The sequence below is a fragment of the Nothobranchius furzeri genome, chromosome 8 (genome assembly GCF_043380555.1).
Source record: "Nothobranchius furzeri strain GRZ-AD chromosome 8, NfurGRZ-RIMD1, whole genome shotgun sequence".
NCBI classification, from domain to species: Eukaryota; Metazoa; Chordata; class Actinopteri; order Cyprinodontiformes; family Nothobranchiidae; genus Nothobranchius; species Nothobranchius furzeri.
The window spans coordinates 39,225,403-39,250,884 of NC_091748.1; the positions used below are offsets into that span (position 1 = coordinate 39,225,403).

General features: G+C 44.6%; 1 protein-coding gene across 4 annotated transcripts in view; it reads right to left on the minus strand.

Annotated features, from left to right (window-relative positions):
* palld (palladin, cytoskeletal associated protein) overlaps window positions 1-25,482 on the minus strand; it is a 111,916-nt gene that overhangs the window by 42,752 nt on the left and 43,682 nt on the right. For all 4 annotated transcript variants that reach the window (XM_070554015.1, XM_054734868.2, XM_015975634.3 and 1 more), the window contains exons 3-6: window positions 4,723-4,898; window positions 2,634-2,697; window positions 1,950-2,067; window positions 1,787-1,849 (exon numbers count right to left, since the gene is read on the minus strand). In XM_070554015.1, the coding sequence (XP_070410116.1) occupies window positions 1,787-1,849; window positions 1,950-2,067; window positions 2,634-2,697; window positions 4,723-4,898 (421 nt within the window). The remainder of the gene's footprint in view (window positions 1-1,786; window positions 1,850-1,949; window positions 2,068-2,633; window positions 2,698-4,722; window positions 4,899-25,482) is intronic.

Sequence of the window (25,482 nt, forward strand, 5' to 3'; positions counted from 1 at the left end):
ATCAAATCCTGCAGTGCCAGACGTGTTCCGCTGCTGAAGCCAGTGCACGTCCAGGCCCGTCTGAAGTTTGCCAGAGAGCACATGGATGATAGAGCAGAGGATTGGGAGAATGTCATGTGGTCAGATGAAACCAAAGTAGAACTTTTTGGTATAAACTCAACTCGTCGTGTTTGGAGGAAGAAGAATACTGAGTTGCATCCCAAGAACACCATACCTACTGTGAAGCATGGGGGTGGGAACATCATGCTTTGGGGCTGTTTTTCTGCTAAGGGGACAGGACGACTGATCCGTGTTAAGGACAGAATGAATGGGGCCATGTATCGTGAGGTTCTGAGCCAAAACCTCCTTCCATCAGTGAGAGCTTTGAAGATGAAACTTGGCTGGGTCTTCCAACACGACAATGATCCCAAACACACCGCCCGGGCAACAAAGGAGTGGCTCCGTAAGAAGCATTTGAAAGTCCTGGAGTGGCCTAGCCAGTCTCCAGACCTCAACCCCATAGAAAATCTGTGGAGGGAGTTGAAAGTCCGTGTTGCTCGGCGACAGCCCCCAAAACATCACTGCTCTCGAGAAGATCTGCATGGAGGAATGGGCCAAAATACCAGCTACTGTGTGTGCAAACCTGGTAAAGACCTATAGTAATTGTTTGACCTCTGTTATTGCCAACAAAGGTTATGTTACAAAGTATTGAGTTGAATTTTTGTTATTGACCAAATACTTATTTTCCACCCTGATTTACAAATAAATTCTTTAAAAGTCCTGCCATGTGAATTCATGGATTTTTTTTTCACATTCTGTCTCTCACAGTTGAAGTGTACCTATGATGTAAATAACTGACCTCTGTCATCATTTTAAGTGGGAGAACTTGCACAATCGGTGGCTGACTAAATACTTTTTTGCCCCACTGTATAAAACAGTCTTTGAACAGTCAGCTGATTAAAAAACCTACATGTTTATTTTGTTTCACGTTATTGTCTCGTGTCTTTCAATAAAATCACAATTGGAAATAACAAAAATAAAAATACTTTTTAAAAATGATTGTTTCAAGAAGCTGGCATCCATTGGCTAGGAGGCAGGGCGTCCTGAGGATAATGTTGTTAATCAGTTCAACAACACAGGCAGTATGAGTGTGTTCTAGCTTCAAACATCCACCTGGGAGCGGATGGAGACGCTGACATGACTCAGCATAAATCAGTCTGAGATTTGGCCACTGAAAGCTTTCAGCATTAAGAAGCCCACGGAGGAAGAAATGCATCATGGGTCTGGATGCACTGGTGCTCACCTCACCAGAGCCAGAGGTCGTCTCATTGGGATGATTAAAGCTCGGAGAGCTCATAAGGAGCTGGATGTCGGAGGGAAGGGAAAACAAATGTCTTTTCTTAATGAAGTGGAAAATGATTTAGGGCCTGACAGGCTGAATGAAAGTGAAGGGGACCTGACCCTCGTGGGTTTGGCAGGGCTGTTTGAAGCTCTGCCTCGGCCCGTCTCAGTCCAGCTATCACAAGACCTGCAGAGAGGTCCGCTGAGGAGGAGGATCTGGCCCCCAGCGCTGAAACCCACAACACTGTGGACTGTTATTATAGCCAGTCCAGAGACACGTGTTCCAGGATCTCTGGGTGGGTGTGTGTGTGGCAGGCACATCGTACACATGCATGAAGGCATCTGATGCTTTTTTTAACTTACTTGGATCGTGCAGTAGTCTGTAAGATTACTTTCAGTGGACTGTGACAAAATTTGGAGTGTTGACCATAATGCTGTTTAAAGTATGTTACACATGTAAACCCACCTTGGTGAACAGTGGAGGACCTGCCAACTCACCACCATGCAGCGGTAACACCGGGCTCTGCATCTAGAGAGAAAACACTCAGCTGAGGGGGAGAGTTTTTAGGTTTTTTCACACACACACCAGCATGTCTGGCTCTTCTGTCCTGGGAGGTGTGTGTTCTTACCCGCTGTGGGGGCTGGGACATGGACTGGACCAGGGAGGAGCGGTGAGGTAGCACCTCCGGGGCTTTGGGTGAAGACGAACGTATCGTCAAGGACATCGACATGGTCTTTTTCTGAGCTCTTTAATAAAGTGAAATATAAATGAGCGTGCGTGATTCTGTATGCTTTTAGTGAAATATGATATTAGCAAGAAAAGAAAATGTCTGCAGCAACTAAGATGATGTCAGAGATCTTGGCTTCAGCGTGTAAACAAAGAGGAACAGAAACAGAAATCAGGAAGCAGCTCAGATGGAGGCAGATTTATACAGAAGATAATAATCAGACACATTGTGAGAAATAGAAAGCATGTGGTGTTCAAATGGAAAGAAAAGTATTCTCATCAGGATAAATAGTTTTGGTTGGAGTCTAAAAATGAATCCATCAAGACTCAAACACACACAAGGTTTAGCGCTTAAATCTGAAGGTTCACAGGACAACTGTGACACGGTCGTCCTTTTTCATGTTAACCCTCTCATTATATGGAATGTGTCCCGTTCTGGGTCAGCGTCGTGGCTGTCTCAGTCCCTTTAAGGGTCTGGTTAGAGAGAAGCAGACAGCAGACTTGACGAGCTGCAGCTGGGCTCTGCTGACTTGTTCAGGGCTGTAACCGTCTCTGGGATTAACAGAGGTGATGCAGAAACACGTACTGAGGCATGGCTCCTGATCTTGACTTTGATGCTCCTTCTCCTTCTGAGTCAGACGAAGACGCTCCTGCAGGTGGAAGAGCACTACACTGTGGATTTTTTTTCTTCAAATCTTCAAAAAAGCTGTTTTGTAATCTAAAACATGCACAAAATCAGCTGGAAGCAGACTGCAGTGCCAGGGAAGTCCCAACAGGTCTTTAACCTGCCTGTCCGAAGTTGCAAGTGTGGTATTCTGGCCACAGAAGGCGGTGGGGATCTTTTCATTAACTCTAAAGGCTAATTTTAGCACATACTGGCTCAAGGAAATGATTTAAAAATATGAAAAAGTGGCATAGTATCCCTATGAGATCGGACGTATTAGAAAGTGTTGAATAGACTTCAGTTATTGAATGTTTTTTTATTTATTTAGATGATTTGAAAATTAAATGAGCATGTTAGCTACTGTTTCTATCCGTGATGGCTTTACACACATCTGTAAACTGCATTTACGGCTTCATTCTGAACGTACTTTTCTACACCTGCATGATTTAAATGACACAGGTCAAAAGGCTCCTGTGACAAGTGAACTGAAACTGAACCCGTTTGTTTTAAAGCTTTATTTTCTGTAACACAACTTTCTCACTGTTAGTTGTGCTTGTTAGCTCTTGGTGTAATATTCAAACACAATGCCGCAGGATTTTATTGTTACAGCTTAAAAAAATGACTTCTTCTTTTATTCATTCTTTATGATAATGTGTTTTTAATTATTTTCCTGCAGCCTCATGTAGTTTCTGTCCAAACCATTTTCTCATAGCAAAGATAAAAGAGAGCAAAGATTAGACGAGGGCCCAAATTGGGTTTTTCCACCTTAACAATGTTTGTGCAAATAAAATCAAAGTATTTTTTTCCTTTCAGGTTTGCACCCAGTGATTACTTCCTCAACAGTTTCCTGTAGTTCGTGATATTTTAAGGACACTGAGGATAGCTGGAAGTCAAGAACTACAAAGCTAAAATGTCATGTCTGTGATGCTCTGGTTAGAAAACATCCAGAGGCAGAATGTCCATCAGTGTTATGAAAAGTGTGTTTATTTGGATTATAATATTTTTTATCAGACGGCTGCTATAAAGATAAATAAATATGAAGATGTCAGAGTTTCTCAGTCAGACAGAGACCTAGATTTCATTTTATATGAACGTAAAAAGTAAGATTATGATTCCATTCAAGTCTCACAACCATCAACCCTTGAAGAACACCCACCACAGTTAACATTAATTCATGATCATCTCTAATGAAGAATCAGGTGCACAGATTCGTTTACGTTACAGGATTTATTTTAATCAACATGAGTGTAGCTCAGCGACTCGAGCCCACTCTCCCACTCTTTAAGTAGATTACGTTCAAGTTTTAAAGTTTTAAGTTATTCTCAGGAGGTCTGAAGTAATCCTCCTTCTTTAAACTTACTATTCCTAAAAACTGTCTCACACCATGATACTGCCACCTTCGTGCTTGACAGTTGGTGCTCTTGAGATTCAATGACTCGGCAAACACGTCCTTCAAACAAAAGCAACTCTTTACTCAGTAACACAAGACCTTTTTCTGCACATACTCACACATAAATACACTCGTAACATGTGCATACGTACTCAAAAACAGATGCATGCATACTAGTTATCCATCTTTTCTTCTCTGACTATTCAACGTGAGTCATATGGAGGTTCGTGGTCCATTTGGTCAGCTGAGGACTTGACTTAAACTTGAAGGTCTGATTGAACAGAAGTTTCCTGGACAGCAGATGCTGAGTTTGCATGAGGGTATCGACATTCCTCGTTCATTACAGTCGGCGTTGCGGTAATTCTTAACCATTCAAACTGATTTCATTTCAAGCTAATAACACAGTTTGGAACATTTTTTGAGTTTTAAAAGGTTTATTTTTAAATTGTGTTTATTTTAGAAAGACTATTCAAAACTAAAAACAAGGTTTATCAATTAAAATACAAATACAATTGATTGCCTTTATATAAATAAAGTATAATAGTCTAAAATAAACTGAAAAATGCAAAGTCAAGAAAGTACTTATCTGATTGCAAAATTCATTCAGTTTTAGTTTCTGACCTTCAATGTAAACCTCAGCAGAGGTGTTGTCCGCTCCGAGACTGTTGGAAGCGATGCAGGTGTAACGTCCCGTGTCGTCCTCGAAGGCTTCAGTGATCACCAGAGTGTGCAGGTCACCGTCCCTCCAGATTTGTATGTCAGGGGAGTTTTGAAGCTCACGGCCTTCACAAAACCACCTGCCAAAGAGGCCAATGTCAATACTGGCGTTGCATTACAGGTTGTTCATTACTTTACATGAAATAATTAAACAGGGGTAGGCATGTGGTAAACTTCACAGAAAATGTAAAAATGCAGATAAGATGACATGGATAATTGAATCCGACAAGCAAATGATTTATCTTGGCAACGAGTTAGGCTTACTTCTCTTCCAAATGGAGGTCTGCCAATAACGTCCCATAAAATCTACTGATTCACACACACTCTCCTCCTGGCATGTCTGAGTTAGCTTATCTGGCAAACATCGGCCTCCCTGAGGCACAGACAGAGCGTTGAGTTACGGGAAGCAAAAACACCAGTTTCCATGTTTCCATTCAGAGAGTTGTGCATCTGGGCAGGCGCCTGGGCCCTGTACCACCTCCCTGGAGAACACTAGCGTCGGTCCTCGGTCTAGGATTCTACAGGGGTGAGAGAGTCTACAGTTCCATCAGCGTCATCGGTCTCAACTCTCCTCATGGGGTTATGATTAAAGCAAACCACATCAAGTACAAGATCAAAGGTCAAATTAACCATCCTCTGGCACACACAAGGCTTTTATGTCCCATTCTCAGAGATTCTATCCCTCCTCCATTGATACATCATATGGTATTACAGTGGAAGAGATGTCAAGACCTGCTGACCTCTTGATCCCTATGCTGAACTAGGAGTGTGCAGGAATTCCCAAAATGCCTAAAGAACAGCTGCTCTGCACCCCCGGAGCCTAAACCTGAGGGCATTTCCGCTATCTTGGCGAGATGCATGAAAACATTCCGACATGCCCGTAACTGTACGTTATGTCCTCTGATGTGTCAGTCAAACAGCAAGCAGACTCCTGTTGCAGGAAGCCATCAGTCAGCTCAAACACCCAGACGGCACTTCATACACCTGACAGCAGGTGTGGAGCAGGATGTGTGGCAGGGAAAGTGAGTGAGTGAGTAACTGAGTGAGGTGAACGAGTCAGAACAGTTCAGATACTGAAAATTATGCACTCTGTATTTTATTGATAGCTCACACTTTAGAGATTCACAAGCATTAGGGATGATTGATATTATCAGTGTACCATTAATATTAGCCCATATCGGAAAACATTGGAATTGATTTTCAGTCTTTTAATGACCCAACCTTTACATACCATACTCATAACATACATCAAACCAATCAGCTCCTCTCTCAAAATGTCAAAATATGAAATATCTGTGATAAAGTTTCTGAGATATTTGACTTTATTTGGTTCAACATGTGAAGTAGAAATTTGCCCTGTGTAGTGAGGATCTACTGCCCTCACAGCACAAAGCTATGTGTGGCTACACGGCTAACAGCCAATAAAAACAAAAACAAACATCTTCCCCAAGGTTTGCTTTTCCTACCTGAAGATCTTTATAAATGTTTTATCACCATAACTACAATATGCAGAATAAGAACAAATATATTACTAACCAATACACACATATTGGGGTCACGCTTAGGGAAGAGAGAGAGAGAGAGAGAGAGAGAGAGAGAGAGAGAGAGAGACAGAGACAGAGACAGAGACAGAGAGAGAGAGAGAGAGAGAGAGAGAGACAGAGAGAGAGAGAGAGAGAGAGACAGAGACAGAGACAGAGAGAGAGAGAGAGACAGAGAGAGAGAGAGAGAGAGAGAGAGAGAGAGAGAGAGAGAGAGAGAGAGAGAGAGAGAGAGAGAGAGAGAGAGAGAGAGCATATATCAGTATCGGTCTATATTGGATATCAGTAAAAACAACAGTATCTAGAATCCCTAATCAGCATCTAAAACAGGTGAAGCTTTGTCTTTCGCTCCTCTAGCTGATGTCTAACCTTTGGTACAGTCTATTTCCTGGGTTATATTAAACATGCATGACTGTTACTGAGCCTCTAGATGTGGGTTTAATAAACGCCAGAAAACTGGTTGCTAATGAAACATCAGAGACATCCTGAAGGCTTCTGATGACCCAACACCCATCTGTGAACTAGACACAAGAGTCAGAGTCTAAAATAACATTATGTATGGAGACGATGTTAGAAAAATGGCTCCGGACAGCTTCCAGGTCTTATGGGGGAGTAGCAGTTGAACATCCAATCATTGCTTTATGAGGGCTTCTTTAAAGGTCAGCTTTACTGGTTTTTAATACATTTACAGTGGTAGGAAGGAATGCCTAGTAAGTCATCCTCTGGGGACAAAAAGCTCTATTGCACTTGTTTCAGCACAGAGAAGTCAGCCAGAGGCAGGATTTGTAGAATTATTTCCTGATATTTGGACATCTTGCCTTGGACTGGGTCACAGCAATGTGACTCTACCACTTATCCGTTGATATAGATGTTTTATCTCCACAAATAACACAAGCCTGGAGGAGTTCTGCTGTGTGGTGGTGTTGCTGATGCTAACAGTTAGCTTCTGATAACTTATCTGTAGTTCTCTGATGTGGACATCAAACCAACAACAACCTTCCCCGTCATGAGTTAAGACGGGTGAGTCCATGAATGTTAAGTGACAGTGTGACATAGATCCGTCAGGCTTTTCTAATCCTAGAGTTTCATCGTCTATTTTCTATCAGAAGCTAATGCAGGAGATAGGTGTAGGAGACTATTTTCATGTTCAGCCTGCATGAAAAACTCTGAGTGACTGTTTATAATCAGAAACAATCATTAGAAATTTTTTTTCATTGAAGTTGACCTTTAAATGTTGACATAGGGTCAAAAGATATAGTGATTTTTTGTCTATTTTAGTTCACCTTGATTGGACTAAAGAGAGAGGGGGGGGGGGGGGGGGGGAACATGGTGGTGCAACTGGCAGCACTGCAAGATAGTTGCATCCTTTCTGAGTGGAGTTAACATGTTTTCCCCATCCACGTGTGGATTTTCTCCAGGTTTCCTCCCACAGACCAAAGACATGCAGGTTTGAGAACCTGGACAAAAATGTCTAATAAATGAATTAACATTAAGATAAACATTAAGCCAAAAAGGGGAACATCACTAAAAGATTGCAGCAAGTCATCCACAGCAGAATGTTTAAGATCCAAGCATCAGTTAAACTAAAGGAATAATGTAAACAACATCAAATCCGTTTGGATATATGATAAATTTGTGTTCAAATGAAGCCCTGATCTTTTCATTATAGAGTTAGTTAGTGCAGCATCTCCTTATAGCTTGGTGTTTTTGTAACAGTACAAATGTTGTACCCCTCAAACTGACTTGAGGGAATGCATACAACCTGCTCACTTTCAGGATGGAGCTTTACACCAACATTTTCTCATGTTGAGAAATAATGGATGTATGTTTGTCTTGGTCAAACTCTGCAAGAGCCAGCATGATCTATTTGCAGGCTGTGTGCACGTTGAGAATACTCTTGCCTACAATGCAAAAAATGTTCTCATTATCGATCAAAATGACATTTTTGTATCTTCTAATGTCAATAGCTGTGGAGGCAGCTAGCTAGCTAGCTAGCTAGGCAGCAGTAGGCAAACCTCTAATGGTTATTTTCCTACATTTGCATGTAGATCCACCCAGTAGTTCCACAGATACATGCATGAACACAGGGGGACACATTTTTACTCGCCTTGCACTTCTTTGGGTGATCACAGCTAATTATTGGAATTACTTAAATGAGACGATCAACAGAGCAGCACACAAGACCCATCAGCTCCTCTGACGGTTGACTGAGCTTTAACCAGGAGGAACAAGCTATTCCCAACTAACACAATAAAACCCCTTAATGATCAATCTTAATGATCCATCATTATGGGTAATTACTGCATAAACTCATTCAGAGACATGCGGTAATGTTTATTTAGTCGCCTCTCTGTGTGTGTGGAATGTGCTGAACATGATAATAGGGCCTTAAACTGCATGCTGCGCTTTCTCCACACTTTGTTGAGTCACGTTCAGTGCAGCAAGAGGAATTCAACCATCAGTAGGTCAGCTTTTAGGGAATCAGGGTGTGTTAGAAAAGCATTCTGACTGAAAGCGTGGACATTTCTTGGCAGAAGGGAGCTTTAACACCCATTTCCTCTTCACACAATACAGCAATAAAACACAAGTCATCAGAAAGTGCATTTAAATGAGCGGAGAGTGAAAATTCCTGACAAGTTAGGCCTCACCTCTTCATTCATCCCACCCAAAGGCACTCAGCCAGCGAGGTGATTTAAACCCCTCTATTAGCATCAAACAGCCTGTCACCAGCTTTCTGAACAATAATAGCATGCTGGAAACCAATTACACTTATCTGAGTTGAGACAATTGAGGCCAGATGAAGCCTCAGATAGTGTGTGTGTGCTAACCCAGTCCAGAAGAGGGGAACTTTCCATGGGCCAAACCAAAAGCCCGCTGCTCTGGCCTCGTGGTGCGTTCAGGGCCATGCTTTCCTCATCTGACCCTGTTGTTATTTGCTGCTGTTGATGGAAAATTTCATGAAGCAAAGCTCAGTTTCACCACAGACCCGAAACGAGTGGAGAGGCCAGAGGAGAGAGAAGAGGAAAGGGAGAGGTTTCAGTCAAGACCACCACAAGATGTGATCGGCCTTCAAACTACATACAATGTAAAATAATCAATACTGGACCTTGGTGAATGTCTTCCCAGGGAGTGTTTGAGTTTCAGTGAGTTTGCTGTAAACTGGAGAACTCAGCCGAGGTTCAACTGGACAACAAGAGCAGCATCAAGGCTGTTTTTATCCAGAATTACAAACTACAGTCCAAGTAAAGTGAAACGTCCCAAATCCTGTTGGAACAGATGTTTGGTTTTATTATCTTCCTTTCTGTCGACTTTCCTCTTTTATATAAATGCTGAGTTCAGCAGTTTTACAACAGGGAGTAGAAAACCTGCAAGAACAACTTTAATAACAAATAAAAAGCTTAAATCATTACTAAGGCATGTATTCATTTGTATAATATTAAGACTAAATGTCTTTAATCCTTTGATGTCAACCTTTTGGTGAAACTGAACTTTACTGAAAAAGCATAGAAGATGTTTGGATGTTTAAATAAAATAGTTTACATTAATGATTAAGGTGTTTTGCTGAATGCTCTGCAATAGCACGTGGACATCAGGGGCAATTCCACTGGATTGGCAGACCGGGGGGGTTGTACCCCCATATAAACAGGGGGGGCCGCATAAGTGTTCCAACTACAGAGCGTTCCACTCCTGAGCGTCCCTGGTAAGGTCCTGGCCGAGGAACACTGGACCACCTCTATACCCTTAGGGGAGTCCTGGAGGGTGCGGGGAAGTTTGCCCATCCAATCTACATTGTGTTTTGTGGATTTGGAGAAGGCATTCGACCACGTCCCTCAGGGGGCCCTCTGGGGGGTACTTCAGGAATATTGTGTACCAGGCCCTCTGACATGGGCTGTTAGGTCCCTGTAGGACCGGTGTCAGAACTTGGCCCACATTGCCGGCAGTAAGTTGGGCTTGTTTACGGTGAGAGTTGGACTCCGCTCTTTGTCACTGATTGTGTTCATAACTTTTATGGACAGGATTTCTAGGTGCAGCCAAGGTGTTGAGGGGATCTGTTTGGTGGCCTAATAATCACACCTCTGCTTTTTGCAGATGATGTGATCTTGTTGGCTTCATCGTAACGTGATCTCCGGCTTTCGCTGGAGCAGTTTGCAGCCGAGTGTGAAGCAGCTGGGATGAGAATCAGCTCCTCTAAATCCGAGACCATGGGCTTTAGTAGGAAAAGGGTAGAATTCCTTCTCTGGGTCAGGGACAAGGTCCTGCCCCAAGTGGAGGATTTAAGTATCTCGGGGTCTTGTTCACGAGTGAGGGAATGCTAGAGTACGAGATCGATAGGTGAATTGGCGCTGCTACTACAGTACTGCGGGCGTTGTACCGGTCTGTCGTGGTGAAGAGAGAGCTGAAACAGAAGGCGAAGCTCTCCATTTACTGGTGAATCTACATTCCTACCCTCACCTATGGTCACGAGCTTTGGGTAGTGACCAAAAGATTGCGGATGCAAGTGGCCAAAGTAAGTTTTCTCTGCAGGGTGTCTGGGCTCTCCCTCAGAGATAAGGTGAGAAGCTCGGTCATCCGGGAGGGGTTCAGAGTAGACTCGCTGCTCCTCTACATCAAGAAAAGTAAGTTGAGGTGGCTCAGGCATCTAGTTAACCCTCTCAGGCTCAAAATAAGTTTTGAAACAAGGACGAACAACTAAGTCCTTCAGGGGTACTTCTGAGTAAAAAAATGATCATGAAATACGTAGGTGGAGGTAGGTAGGTTTTAACGTTGCACATCTGCACCGCCTGCCTCCAGAGGGTTGAGATGCTTCCTGGATGCCTTCCTGGTGAGGTTCTCTGAGCACATCCAACCGGAAGGAGACGCAAGGGAAGACCCAGGACACACTGGAGGGAGTGTTTGTCTGCCGGTCAGTTACAGTTTTTTTCGATCGCTAAAACGCGTTTTTCAAAACTGCACACACAAAACCCCAAACGTAACACACAAATTCCTAAACCATGGCTTCCCTTTGCAACAAACCCCTGCCATCACATATCGTAACATGTTCCCAAAATGGAACACGTGTTTTCATTTGGTAAACACAGCCACATTTACACATGACACACACACACCACTCATTGCTTGAACACAAGTAGCCTTTGGGTGAACACTACCAAGCATGGAGAGAACACTGAAGAGCTAAACTGAAAACACGATTGTCTAAAGGGAACACAATGAATTACACACTGAATGTATGACAGGGCCCACTTTTCTCTGAGACAAACATTAGACATCACACACATTTTGAGACAAAACATTTTATTTTTACGGTTAAAACACCCCCCCCCCCCCCCCCCCCCCCCAAGCATAACCATGGGGCATCATGCCTCCGGTCTCTGTCTGGCCAGAGGGCCTCATCAACATCACAGGCGATGTCCTCCTGGTCCAAACAGCGCTGGAAGTACCGCCTCGAGTGCCTCATGAAGCCCTGACAGGCCTCAAAGCCACATCTCTACAAGCCTTCTCCATGGCTTGAAGCAGTGGGACCTCGCTCTGTGGATTCCTTTCGTACACCTTCCACCTACAGGCTGATAAATACTCCCCAGTGGGATTGAGGAAGGGGGAATAAGGTGGAAGGTATAAAATGGAAGACTGTGGGTGGTCCTGAAACCACTCATACACCTGGGTAGCCTTGTGGAAACTTACTTTTATGCTGCAGTCCCTGATTGCAAATTGCTCGCCAGACCCGAAAGTTTAGAGATTTGAATATTTGTGTGTTGTTGATTGAAGCTTTGAGAATTGATGTGGAAAGTGTGTGCAAACCTGAAAATTGTGTGTTGTGTTTTGACAGCAAGGTGATGTGAAATTTACATCAGAGTGTAAAGGAGGAAAATCAGACTTCAAATATGATCAGGAAATCTTAAGTAGTGATAAATTGAGTCAAGCGATTGGGAACAAAAGTAGAGGTTGTGAAAATTGTGCCTCTTTTTTGATTTTTGAGTTTAGCAATCGAAAAAAAAAACTGTAATGCATTAGGATTCCCCTGGAAGGGCGGAAGTGGCTGCAGGGAGGGAAGTCTGGGCCTTCCTGCTTAGGCTGCTGCCCCAGTGACCCGACTCCAAATAAGTGGCTGAAAATGGATGGATGGATGGATGGATGGATGGATGGATGGATGGATGGATAGATGGATGGATGGATGGATGGATGGATGGATGGATGGATGGATAGATGGATGGATGGATGGATGGATGGATGGATGGATGGATGGATGGATGGATGGATGGATGGATGGATAGATGGATGGATGGATAGATGGATGGATGGATGGATGGATGGATGGATGGATGGATGGATGGATGGATGGTTGAGGAAGCTGATTCCATCTGTGTGCAGAATAGCAGCTAAAAGCAGCATCACCCTGTTCAACACATTCTCACACCCTAAGCGTCAGAAACAAACGCTTGGTCAGCCACTCTCCACATCAGACCCCAGACGCCAAAAGTGCCCTTTTTCGTTATGTGCGAAACGTTTTTTTTTCCCTTTTGTAACTGCAGATCCCAATGCAGCGTAAAACTGACGTGATTAGATATCCGCTGATGCGGCACCGAACCACCTCATTTAACCGCACCTAAACCTTAACGTTTCACTATTTATAACCTCCCCCTCTCCCTCATCCTAACCTTAACCCTCTTGCTACCTAAAACGTTACTCTCACTGTGATCAAGCGTTTGTTTCCCATGCATTCTGACTGTGAATTTTCGTATTTGCCGCCCAAGGGGAACGTTAGAACATACCATCTGGCGAGGGGGAGGTTACAAATACCCTCTACTTTTAACCTCCACCGTGGTAGTTGAAACCTCCCCTCGCGTTGGCTCGGTCCAAACCCGACCAATGACGAGGCGGCTCTCGCCGTTCACTTCATAGAGCCGGCTTTTAGAGCGATCGACACATCACTAACGTGTTTGCTGGCAAGATGGTTAAGTTTAGGATAGGGGTGAGGGGAAGGTTAAATAAGAGGATGAGGTTGGGGTGAGGTACAATGAGCTTGTTTGGTGCCCTGGCTGCGGACATCCCATCGCGTCAGTGTAACGCTGCATTGGGATCTGCAGTCAAATAAGGGAAAAACCCCTTTTTGCACATAAGTAACGAAAAAGGGCACTTTTGGCGTCAGGGGTCTGACGTGGAGGGTGGCTGACCAAGCGTTTGTTTTTGACGTGCTGGGAGTGAGAATGTGTTGCCCTGTTTGGTTCTGACCCAAGGTTCTACAAGCTGACTGTTTCCTAAGGATCTCAGAGCCCTGCTGGGCGTAGATTCAAGAAGAAGATCTAATGTTTTCTGGTCCTATGCCATTGAGCGATTCATAAACTAGTAGAAGTACTTTGAAATTGATTCTGTAGTTTACTGGTAACCAGTGTAGAGTTTTAAGAACAGGAGTGACATGCTCGGCTCTTTTGGTTCTTGTTAAGACTCTAGCAGCAGCATTCTGAATAAACTGCAGCTTTTTGGGAAGATCCGACAAAGGACCATTGCAATAGTTCAGCCTGCTGGAGATGAAAGCATGAATGAGTTTCTCCAGATCTGGGACCTCAGTTATCAAATGTTCATAGAAACTGTCCTATATTCCTTCTTACGAATGAAATTTAGAATGTTTGCACAAACGGCAAAAATCCTGATTCGTGAAACATGCCGTACTCGTACGCATGTTCCTCCACATTAAAAAACAAAGGATCCCTTTATCAAAGCTTCCTTTATTGTTAACAATCAAGTGTCCTTAAGGTTAGGAGAAAGGGCCAGAGTAGTGTCTGCTTAGTAATGCATTACTTAATACAGTTAAGCAGTTGTTAATCCTTTACTGAGTCTTTTATTAATACTTAATAATACACTAAGTAACGGTAATAAAAGCATCCTTATGTGTTACCATATATTTCATTGCTACATAAGAAGATATATGATCAAAGTTTTTTTTAAATTCCATGTCATTTGTAAAATTATTTTAACAGAGGCTAACTCCTACCAGCTTTTGTGATCCCATTTTGGTGTTTCCTGTAAATCAAGAGCTCAGGAGTCTCATTGGTCAAACATGGCGTAGCATCCTTACTAAAACCGTACTTAAGCTCAGCAAAAAAAATTACGCCAAGTAGGTTTGTGATCTATCAAACATGGAGGACGCACAGCTGCACGCAATCTCCGCTTCACAAATCAGAAACTATCTAGACAGGTTCTCAGCTGCTTTTTAGTCACATCCCGCCCTCGCCACGCCCACTTACTGCCATAAATAATAAACGTGGGGGCAGCGCGCTTTTGTCTATGCTGCTCCGACACTAAGGAATGCACTTCCTCTTTCGGTGAGGCTGGCACCATCCCTCCTCCGGTTCAAATCGCTGCTGAAGGCTCACTTTTACGACCAGGCATTTTTAAATCCCTGACTTTTATTATTTTATTATGTGTCTTTTTATTGACTGTAATTATCTGCCTTGTTGTGCATTTTATTGTTGACTGTGTATTGTTTTATATTGTGTTTTTACTTTTTATTCTGTACAGCACTTTGGTCGGCTGCCATGCCGTTTTTAAATGTGCTTTATAAATAAAGATGGTATGGTGTGGTATGGTAAATAGTCAATGCAAAGTGCCTTGTGGATCTCATGCATATGCATGAGTCAGCTGTTGCAGCGCTCCGCCAATGACATGGCGACCGTAGATCAAGGCAGACCAAGGAAGCGCAATTTCACAGAAGCAGAAATTGAGGTACCTGTGGGTGAGGTGGAGAAATGAAAGGAAGTGCGTTTGCAAAACAAATAAGAGAAAATCCATGGAGTGGCACAATGTTGCTGAAGCCGTCAATGTTGTGAATTCTTCAGAGATCTGTGGCGGATTTTAAAAAAAAGGTCCAATCGGGATTCAACCCCCAGACTCTCAGGTGAAAGTCCCGCGCGCTAACCAGTCAGCCAAACGGCTGTCACAGTGACAGGACACACACACTGTCACAGACGCATGACATTCTGTCTCAATCTGTCCCCCTGTCCACATTCTGCACGTCAGGCTGTGTGTGTGTGTGTGTGTGTGTGTGTACGCGCATTTGTGTGTGAGTGTGCGCGCATGTGTGTGTGCGCGCGCATTTGTGTGTGTGTGGGGGGTCTTGTTCTGTGTGAAAACCAAGCGGTACAGGTGAAAATGCTGCAGGATTTCATAATGTTATCTTCTCAGCAGCAGCACTGCAGGTGCTCTCCATGTCCAGCAGGTGTGTAAGCCAGGTCCTTAGTCAACTTACGGTTGCGCACATTTTCCAGTTAAGTTTTCTTTCATAAATCCCAAAGTTTGCGTGGAAAGTTGCTCACGCCGTTTTCTGACCCCGTTTAGTGCGTAACAAGCTTGATGAATGAGACCCCAGGGCTTTTGCTAAACTTCTCAACTCTTTGATGGATAGTGTAGGGTTAACTACATACTAGAGTCAACACTGTTGGTATTCAGTTGTGTCACGAGCGTGCCGGGTCGCGAGGCGGTGATCAGATGAGGATCCAAACGCGGGGAGGAAGAAGGAAAACAGGTAGGTACTTTTACCTTTAGTTTATTTAATGAAGCACGCTGGACACTGAAACAATGACTCGACACAGGACACAAAACAGACGGGGTTTAAATACAGGAGGACCGGGAGCTAAGGTGATTGGGAAACTAGAGGCAGGTGGGAGTAATTAACGAGACACAGAGCTGAACTAAACAGGGAGACAGGACAGGGTGTGACAAGTTGTAGATTCTGAGAATGACCAAGCAGACTAATCTATGAAGCTTATATCATCAATTTAAGTTCATACACCAACCTGTTTGGTCTATTATTAATCCAAAGATTAACGGTTAATTTAAGGTAATTAAATTTAATAGCAAAAGTTTATTTTTGAATCAGAATCTTTGCTTTTTCAATAACCAGAAATAATTATACCTTTCTGTGTTTCATTTCAAAGAATGAGGCAAGTTTAAAAATGAAGAACTTTATTACTAACGATTTTTAAACTTTAAGATTTGAATGACAATTATGAATGACAATTCATGGATGACAATTTAATGACAATTTTTAACAGCTTTGATATTAAATTTGTTTTAAAAGGCAAACTGAAAATGAGAATACGAGCTTGGATGCGTGAATGGATTTCTCAGAAGGTTTCTTTCAGAGAGAGGGAAGCGTTCTGGGCTGGAAATGATGTTTTGCAGCTACCTGAGTCGTTTACTTAGAGAACAGCATCAAATGTCATCTGTCGAAAGTGTCTATCTCACCCAGTTTCCGGAGACCCCCTTTTGGATCCGAGATGTCAAGTGGAGATGATTTCCTCTGGACACGAGGATGGTAGAAGGACCTCGATGCGACCAAATCAGTCCTGGGTTGTCTCCATGGGTCACATGACTGATGAAACTTTTTGCGTCTCAAAGTCCGTAACTCTGAAGGAGTTTTTGCATCTAAACTTAACCCAGAAATCAATGACTCTGGAAGAAGGTTTTCGTCAGCTGGTTACAGTTGACGTTTATTCTAGGCTATTCTTATCGGCGTGACAGAACAGCTTGGCAGAGGATCAGGGCGGCCGTCCCGTCTCCTCAGGATGGTGTTGGTTCAAGAACTGACGTGAAAGCTGGTGGAGGTTAGTTTACAAAGTCCTCAGAAAACACCCACTCTCAGCAAGAAAGCTTTGGTCATGTGTCAAAAACATGTGTTGGCAGTTATTGTTTACTCTGGATAAACTCTGTGTTAGATGGATGAGGTGGAAGCTGGCCTTCTGATTTGCTGAGCACACATTACTGTCATCAATCATAACTATACCCAAAGCATAATAATTCATTTCAGTAATTAAAATACATTTATACTGAACCAAGTGATTACTTTCGCCCATGGGTAGCGGCCGGGCCCAGCCCGAACCGGATACATGGGCTCGTCCAACTGTGGACCCACCACCCGCAGGAGGAACATGAAGGGTCCGGTGCAATGCGAATCGGGTGGCAGACCAAGGCGGGAGCCTTGGCGGTCCAATCCCCGGACAAGAAAACTAGTTTTTGGGACATGGAACGTCACCTCGCTGGCGGGGAAGGAGCCGGAGCTTGTGGCAGAGGTTGAGCGGTACCGGCTAGATATAGTCGGACTCACCTCGACACATTGCATTGGCTCTGGAACCCGAGACCTGGAGAGGGGTTGGACACACTACTTTGCTGGAGTTGCTCCGGGTGAGAGGCGGAGGGCTGGGGTTGGCTTTTTGTTAGCCCCGAGACTCTCTGCCTGTGTGTTGGGGTTTACCCCGGGGGACAAGAGGGTAGCTTCCTTGCGCCTTCGGGTCGGGGAACGGGTCCTGACTGTTGTTTGTGCTTATGGGCCAAATATCAGTTCAGAGTACCCACCCTTTTTGGAGTCCCTGGGACGAGTGCTAGATAGTGCTCCATCAGGGGACTCCATTGTCCTGCTGGGGGACTTCAATGCTCACGTGGGCAATGACAGCTTGACCTGGAGGGGTGTGATTGGGAGGAACGGCCCACCTAATCTGAACTCGAGCGGTGTTTTGTTATTGGACTTCTGTGCAAGCCGCAGTTTGGCCATAACGAACACCATGTTCGAACATAAGGATGCCCACCGGTACACTTGGTACCAGGGCAGCCTAGGTCACAGGTCGATGATAGATTTTGTAGTCGTATCATCTGACCTGCGGCCGTATGTTTTGGACACCCGAGTGAAGAGAGGGGCGGAGCTGTCAACTGATCACCACCTGGTGGTGAGTTGGATCAGATGGCAAGGGAACATGCCGCGTAGACCTGGCAGACCCAAACACATAGTGAGGGTCTGCTGGGAACGCCTGGCAGAAGAACCTGTCAAGACGGTCTTCAACTCCCACCTCCGGCAGAGCTTTGACCACGTCCCGAGGGCAGTGGGGGACATTGAGTCCGAGTGGGCCTTGTTCCACTCTGCGATTGTCGAGGCGGCTGTTGCTAGCTGTGGTCGTAAGGTGGCCGGTGCCAGTCGTGGTGGCAACCCCCGTACCCGCTGGTGGACACCAGAGGCTCGGGGAGCCGTCAGGCTGAAGAAGGAGGCCTACAGGGCGTGGCTGGTCTGTGGGTCTCCGGAGGCAGCAGACAGGTACCGGATAGCCAAGCGGAGTGCAGCAGTGGCAGTTGCCGAGGCAAAATCTCGGGCGTGGGAGGAGTTTGGTGAGGCCATGGAGAAAGACTATCGATCGGCTCCAAAGAGGTTCTGGCAAACTGTCCGGCGCCTCAGGAGAGGAAGGCAGCAACTCGCTCACACTGTTTACAGTGGGGATGGGGAGCTGCTGACGTCAACTGAGGCTATAGTCGGACGGTGGAAGGAATACTTTGAGGAGCTCCTCAATCCCACCAATGCGCATTCCGAGGAGGAACCAGAGCTGGGAGGCCTGGGGATGGACTGTCCGATCTCGGGGGCAGAAGTTGCTGAGGTAGTCAAACAACTACACAGCGGCGGAGCCCCGGGGGCGGATGAGGTTCGTCCTGGGTATCTCAAGGCTATGGATGTTGTAGGGCTGTCATGGTTGACACGTCTCTACAACATTGCGTGGTCATCGGGGGCAGTTCCTAGGGAGTGGCAGACCGGGGTGGTGGTCCCCATCTTTAAGAAGGGTGACCTGAGGGTGTGTTCCAACTATAGGGGGATCACACTCCTCAGCCTCCCTGGAAAGGTCTACTCCAAGGTACTGGAGAGGAGGGTCCGATCGATAGTTGAATCTCAGATAGAGGAGGAGCAATGTGGTTTTCGTCCTGGCCGTGGAACTGTGGACCAGCTCTATACCCTTGCAAGGGTGATGGAGGGGGCATGGGAGTTTGCCCAACCAATCCACATGTGCTTTGTGGATTTGGAGAAGGCTTATGACCGTGTCCCCAGGGGCACCCTGTGGGGGACGCTCCAGGAGTATGGGGTGGGTGGCTTTCTGTTAAGGGCCATTCAGTCCCTTTACCAGAGGAGCGTGAGTTTGGTCTGCATAGCCGGTAGTAAGTCGGACCTGTTCCCAGTGAGGGTTGGACTCCGCCAGGGCTGCCCTTTGTCACCGGTTCTGTTCATCACTTTTATGGACAGAATTTCTAGACGCAGCCGTGGTGTGGAGTGTGTCGAGTTTGGTGGCAGGAGAATCTCGTCTCTGCTTTTTGCGGATGATGTGGTCCTCCTAGCTTCATCCAGCTCTGACCTTCAGCTCTTGCTGGGTAGGTTCGCGGCCGAATGTGAAGCGGCTGGGATGAGGATCAGCACCTCCAAATCTGAGACCATGGTTCTCGACCGGAAAAGGGTGGCTTGCCACCTCCGGGTCGGAGGAGAGGTCCTACCTCAAGTGGAGGAGTTTAAGTTTCTCGGGGTCTTGTTCACGAGTGAGGGTAGGAGGGATCGGGAGATCGACAGGCGGATTGGTTCGGCGTCTGCAGTGATGCGGACGCTGAGCCGATCTGTCGTGGGGAAGAGGGAGCTGAGCCAGAAAGCCAGGCTCTCGATCTACCGGTCGATCTACCTCCCAATCCTCACCTATGGTCATGAGCTTTGGGTAATGACCGAAAGAACGAGATCGCGGATACAAGCGGCCGAAATGAGTTTCCTCCGTAGGGTGGCCGGGCTCAGCCTTAGAGATAGGGCGAGGAGCTCGGACATTCGGGAGGGACTCGGAGTAGAACCGCTGCTCCTCCGGATCGAAAGGAGCCAGTTGAGGTGGTTTGGGCATCTGGTCAGGATGCCTCCTGGACGCCTCCCCGGGGAGGTGTTTCGGGCATGTCCTGCCGGCAGAAGGCCCCCGGGTCGACCCAGGACACGTTGGAGAGGTTACATCTCCAATCTGGTCCGGGAACGCCTTGGGGTCCTGCCGGAGGAGCTGGTGGACAAGGCCGGGGAGAGGACGGCCTGGAGCTCCCTAGTTGGGATGCTGCCCCCGCGACCCGGACCCGGATAAGCGGAGGAAGACGAAGACGAAGACAAGTGATTATTTATGATGATTATAATAAATAGTAATAAAGTCAAAGTCAGAGTTTATTAATATCATTATTTAATTATTATCGTGAACTTGAAGTGTCCTTCTTCTGGGACGGAACAGCAGCAGATATGGTGATATGTTCTTCCAGACATCATGACTCCTGGGTTAATCTGTGGACTTAAAAGTTACAGCCTGACCCAGCTTGACCCAGCTGGGTAAATGTGACCTTTGCCACAAATTAGAGAACCTTGATGATGCTACAATAGACTAGAAGTTTGTTGTCATCATGCTTTATATGTTTCTGCCTGTTATTTTGATATTGTCACTGTGAGTGTTGGATTTCCTCTCAGAACAGATTTAGATGATTACTTGGCTGTTAGTTTACATTTACAAACATTTAAGGCTGCCCTTTAACAACAGCAAGTTCTCCTTATCTCCACAGAATACAGCTGTACAGCACATTGTTTGTTTTTAATGCATTTTAGCTGCTATCAGTATCCAAGTAGCTCCTTTAAACCTGAAGTTTTGCAAACGCAGCATCTCTACATCCCTCCTAAGTAACAATAATGCCCAATAATGCATTGACATTTAGGCATATTGGAGTTCTGAAATTGTTTCACCGTTTGCATTTAGTAGCCTATGGTGGTTTATATGCTGGCAACATATTAACAGTTCATAAAATGTTCAAAAATGTTTAACATAAATGGTCAGTTTCTCTGTCCAAGAGTGCCTCAGTTCATGCTAAAGTCACATCCCAGATAAAACCGCACTGAGCATCCCAGACCGTTAGCTAGAACTGTCATCTGGAAGGAAAAGTAAACATTAGCACATCAAATTTGAGCCAGAGTTCAGTTTAAACTCTCTGCTAAGCACTTTATATGCAAGAATACAAATATGTCCACTAGAGATGACGAATACAACCAGCTCTAAAAAACATAGCACTTGTACTGCACGAAAGGTCAAAGTTCACCAAAATAAACCAGACAACAGGCAGCTGTAGAGGAGATTCAAAGCTCATTATGTTAGTGACCGGTGTTCACAAACGGGAGAGAAACCCTCAGAATCGATGAATGAGAGCCATGATCTGAACATCAGTGATCAGCAGAGATCATGTAAAGATGTGTTAGCATGTTAGTGTGGAAAATTATTTTTCTCTGAATTGTGTGTGTGTGTGTGTGTGTTTGTGTGTGCGTGCGTGCGTGCGTGCGTGCGTGCGTGCGTGTGTGTGTGTGTGTGTGTGTGTGTGTGTGTGTGTGTGTGTGTGTGTGTGCGTGCGTGTGCACATAAGAGAGACTGAAGACAAATAGTGATAGATATGCGCAGCAGCTGACCTACAAATGCCTCAAGGCTCAGGGAAAAGGTCCTCAAACACACGACTGATTAACTTTTAAAAATGAAAATACAAAATAAACTCAATTTGATCAAGTTTCAGAAATTATCCACAAGTTTGGTTAATAATAAAATGTTAATATCCTCAACAAAATAGAAGAAAATTCCAGCTTAGCTGAGATGAGTTTGAGTTCTGGAAAAAGAAATCACGATGAAGTCTTATTTTCAGATCTCTAACTTACCTGAGCCGTTCTGTCTCCTACTTCCCAGTCAGATAAACCGAAGACAATAAAACTCCTCTGAAGTGAGGCTGCACACACACACACACACACACACACACACACACACACACACACACACACACACACACACACACACACACACACACACACACACACATACACACAGTTCTCAGGCTGAGCAGAGAGGGAGGGGAGCAGCCCAGAGCTGCCAAATTCCACACCAGACACAAGAGCAGAAAAAAATACATTTACGACTCATTAAAAAGACAAAAAAACATTTCACAGAGCTCATTCATATAATTCCAGTGGTTGGCTGTAACATCTGTAAGTTTTTCTCCTCACAAACGCATCAAACCTCGCTGCAACTCCACAGCCATCAAAGCAGAGAGCAAAAGGTAAACTTGCTCTGCTGTGATGCTTTTTGTGGACTAACAACTTTTCTGTCTCCAAAACAAATCCCGCCTTTAGGGCCAAAGTCCCAGCCACAGTCTGCTGACCATCAAAAGCACCACAGCGAGCCTTGGCTCAAGCCAGTCGGCACTGTCGCCATGGTAACTTCCAGGCAGGGCTCTGATCCGCAACAGCAGGAAGCCGAGTGTCATGTTAATAAAAAATGACAGAGCTACAGTACATGTGACCAGAAAAGAGAAAACGTCAAAAACATTCGCCCTGATTTAATAAACCCCACATGGCAGAAGGAGAAGTGAGCCAGTTTGGTTTGTACACAAGTAGCCAGCACACGTCTGGCTCTAAATGGGACACTTTGTGTCGGCAGCACCTGGTAAGTACAGGACAGATGGTTGGTACCATGAGGAGTGTGTGTACGCCATGTTTCACCAAACAAAATTACAGGTTCATTTTGATCCATCTACTGGCAAAAACCAAATGGCTGATGCTCGGCCCTCAGCAGAATAAAAGGGTGTGTGTTTTACTTGCAGCAAGGACTCCCCGCCACTCAGGCTTTACTGCCTGATATTTTGGTCCCTCCTCTGGGACGTGGCAGGTGGAATTATTTGTGGCGCTCACCACTTTGTGTGTGTGTGAGACTTCACTTGGTGACATAATGATGGATGATGAGAAAAACCCACATCTAGCCATGACCAGTCCCACGTGCACAATTCATCATCTCATGATTTTGTTTTCTAAAAGAAACACGATGACTGCTCTCTTACATCCTCTACTTAAGTTTTGTGCTTTAATCCATAAAATGTGAAATTTGCACTTGGTTACCGCTTTCAGAAAACAGTTGTACTAAATTATCTTTTAGCATTGTTTCATGTATTCATGCAAAATGTACACACATGACATGAGACAAACCTTTAGCCAAGTCCCGTTTGCCAGCAGCTGAACGTTTTCCTTAGATGGAACAAGAATTCGGATTTTCTTAAGCCCTAGATTTTTGGACTTCAAATTTATTCTTACAAATGAATTGGAAAAAGTACACAATTTATATTTAAATGTACAAGTTAAATCGACAAAATATGTTAAAGGGGCATTATGGAAGTGTGACAGCCAAAACATGTATAGAAATAATAAATGTCTTCTTCATACATTCTCCTGCAATGCCCTGGTCCTGTAGAATGAGCCCTGGCATTTTTACTGTGATTGCCTGTTTTTGTGTAAAATCACAGAAAAAGAGAGATGCTCGGGTCGAGCAGGCTGCTTCATGCGCGTTCACGCTCAGGCATCGCCCGTAGCGTTTGCTATCCGTAGCTTTAGCAGCAGAGAGAGAGGCAGTGCCACTTTGTCGCTGTTCCTAACGCCTAGTGACAAAGCTAGCTACATTTCTGAGGACCCTTAGCTACTTTCTGTAGAACTTTCTTCTAGATATTTCCTGCTAATTAGCAACAAAATAGCCATTTTCACTCCGAACCGCTCTTTGGTTTGACGTTGTTTCAGCTGTCATCAAGGATATAAATGTTACAGATACTGTCAGTGGCGGTTCTACATCGAATTACTCCCCGGGCGAGGCCCCCTTTGAGCGCCCCCCCCCAACCCCCCCCCCCCCCCCCCCCACCACCACCACCACCACCACCACACCACCCCACCTGCATGAACACACGCATGTTTTCTACAAACAGGCATGTTTTATTAGAACGACTATTGAACATTCATTTTTCTAAGTTGCACATATTTACATTAATTACTATGAAGTTGTCAGAATGTAAAGCACTATACATTATATACTGTATCAAAATATAAAGAATCAAATATACAAAAACAAACAATAACTAAATATTAAGAATATATGAACATAATAGATAATAAATATTCTAAATAGCAAAAATATTTCACACATAACAAACTAAAGATAATCACTACAGCATTGCACTTAGAACAGAAAACACAAACTAAAATTAAAACCTAACCTTGATGCAACATCATCAATAATGTCATCACATGAAATCTGCTCCCCCTACTGAGTGATTGATACTAATCAGAGCCAGGTTAGTGAGCCGCCCCTGAAACATAGGTGACCTCAGGTATGACTTGATCAAGTTTTGAAAAGCTCCTCTCAGCTTGAGCCACAGTGACTGGCAGAGCAGTCCAAAAGTTGGGGTAGATCTCCAATGGCTCATAATATTTTAGAATTGCCTCTGAAATTGTAATTTAAACTGACATAAAAAACTGTAGACTACCAAAAATGCCAACTTTTACAGAACAAATCATGTAAAAAATAATCAGTGCAGCCATCTGCAATAAATAAACAGGATAGTTAGTGGTGACTGGGGAGTTTTCTTCTGCTTGTAGAGTGGTTTCATTTATTATTATGTGAACATGATCAACATGTGTTTGTTGTTGTTCAGGCAGGCCACAGGCTGCAGCGAGCATTTAACAAATCCTAGTTTGAATCAGTAAAAAACGATTCAAGGACTTTTTTCAAACCATTTGAATATTCGTTTAAATATTTCAGCCCTATTAGCTCTGTTAGCAATTAGTTGACCGCATTTAACCGTTAAAATCCCAGTTAACTGGTTCAAAAAATTGAAAACATGCATCATGAGAGCTACATACCTTTATCTTTCTGCTCTTTTTTCTTTTTTTCCCCCTGAATGGGGCACCTGGTGGTTTTAGCCTTTTTATGTTCATCTCTTCTGTTTGGCTCCTGACTCAGTAAGTTTCCTTTAGTCAGGACTAAACAATTTGACCTTGATGGGGGGGGTGACCACAAAATCGTTTTGTTTTTCCTTTTTTTATTCGGCCATTTCACACAATTCAGAGAAACCTGAAAGAATGATAGGCCTGTGTTTATGATATTATGAATGAAATATGGAAGAACGTTAAGATGTGATTGACTTTAGCCATGTTAATACAGTTGATTCAGCCCCTGCACGCTCATTTCATCTGGGAAAGACGCAGAGGTGAATTCCCCCGCCGCACCCCTCCCCTTCCTGTTCTTCATAGACACACGGTGCACGTGAACGTTCTCAGTCAGCAGGAGCGCCTGCAGGGGGCGCCAACTTGCTGTTTCCAATCCAGACACTGTCATATGACAGATAATAGAAAACCTCGGTGCGGCGCAGATTTCCTTTTTTTTTTTTACTCCGCGCTTGTGCGCCCCTTTTGTGTCATGAAAAAATGCCGCCCCGGGCAACTGCCCTGTCTGCCCGTGCCTAAAACCGCTACTGG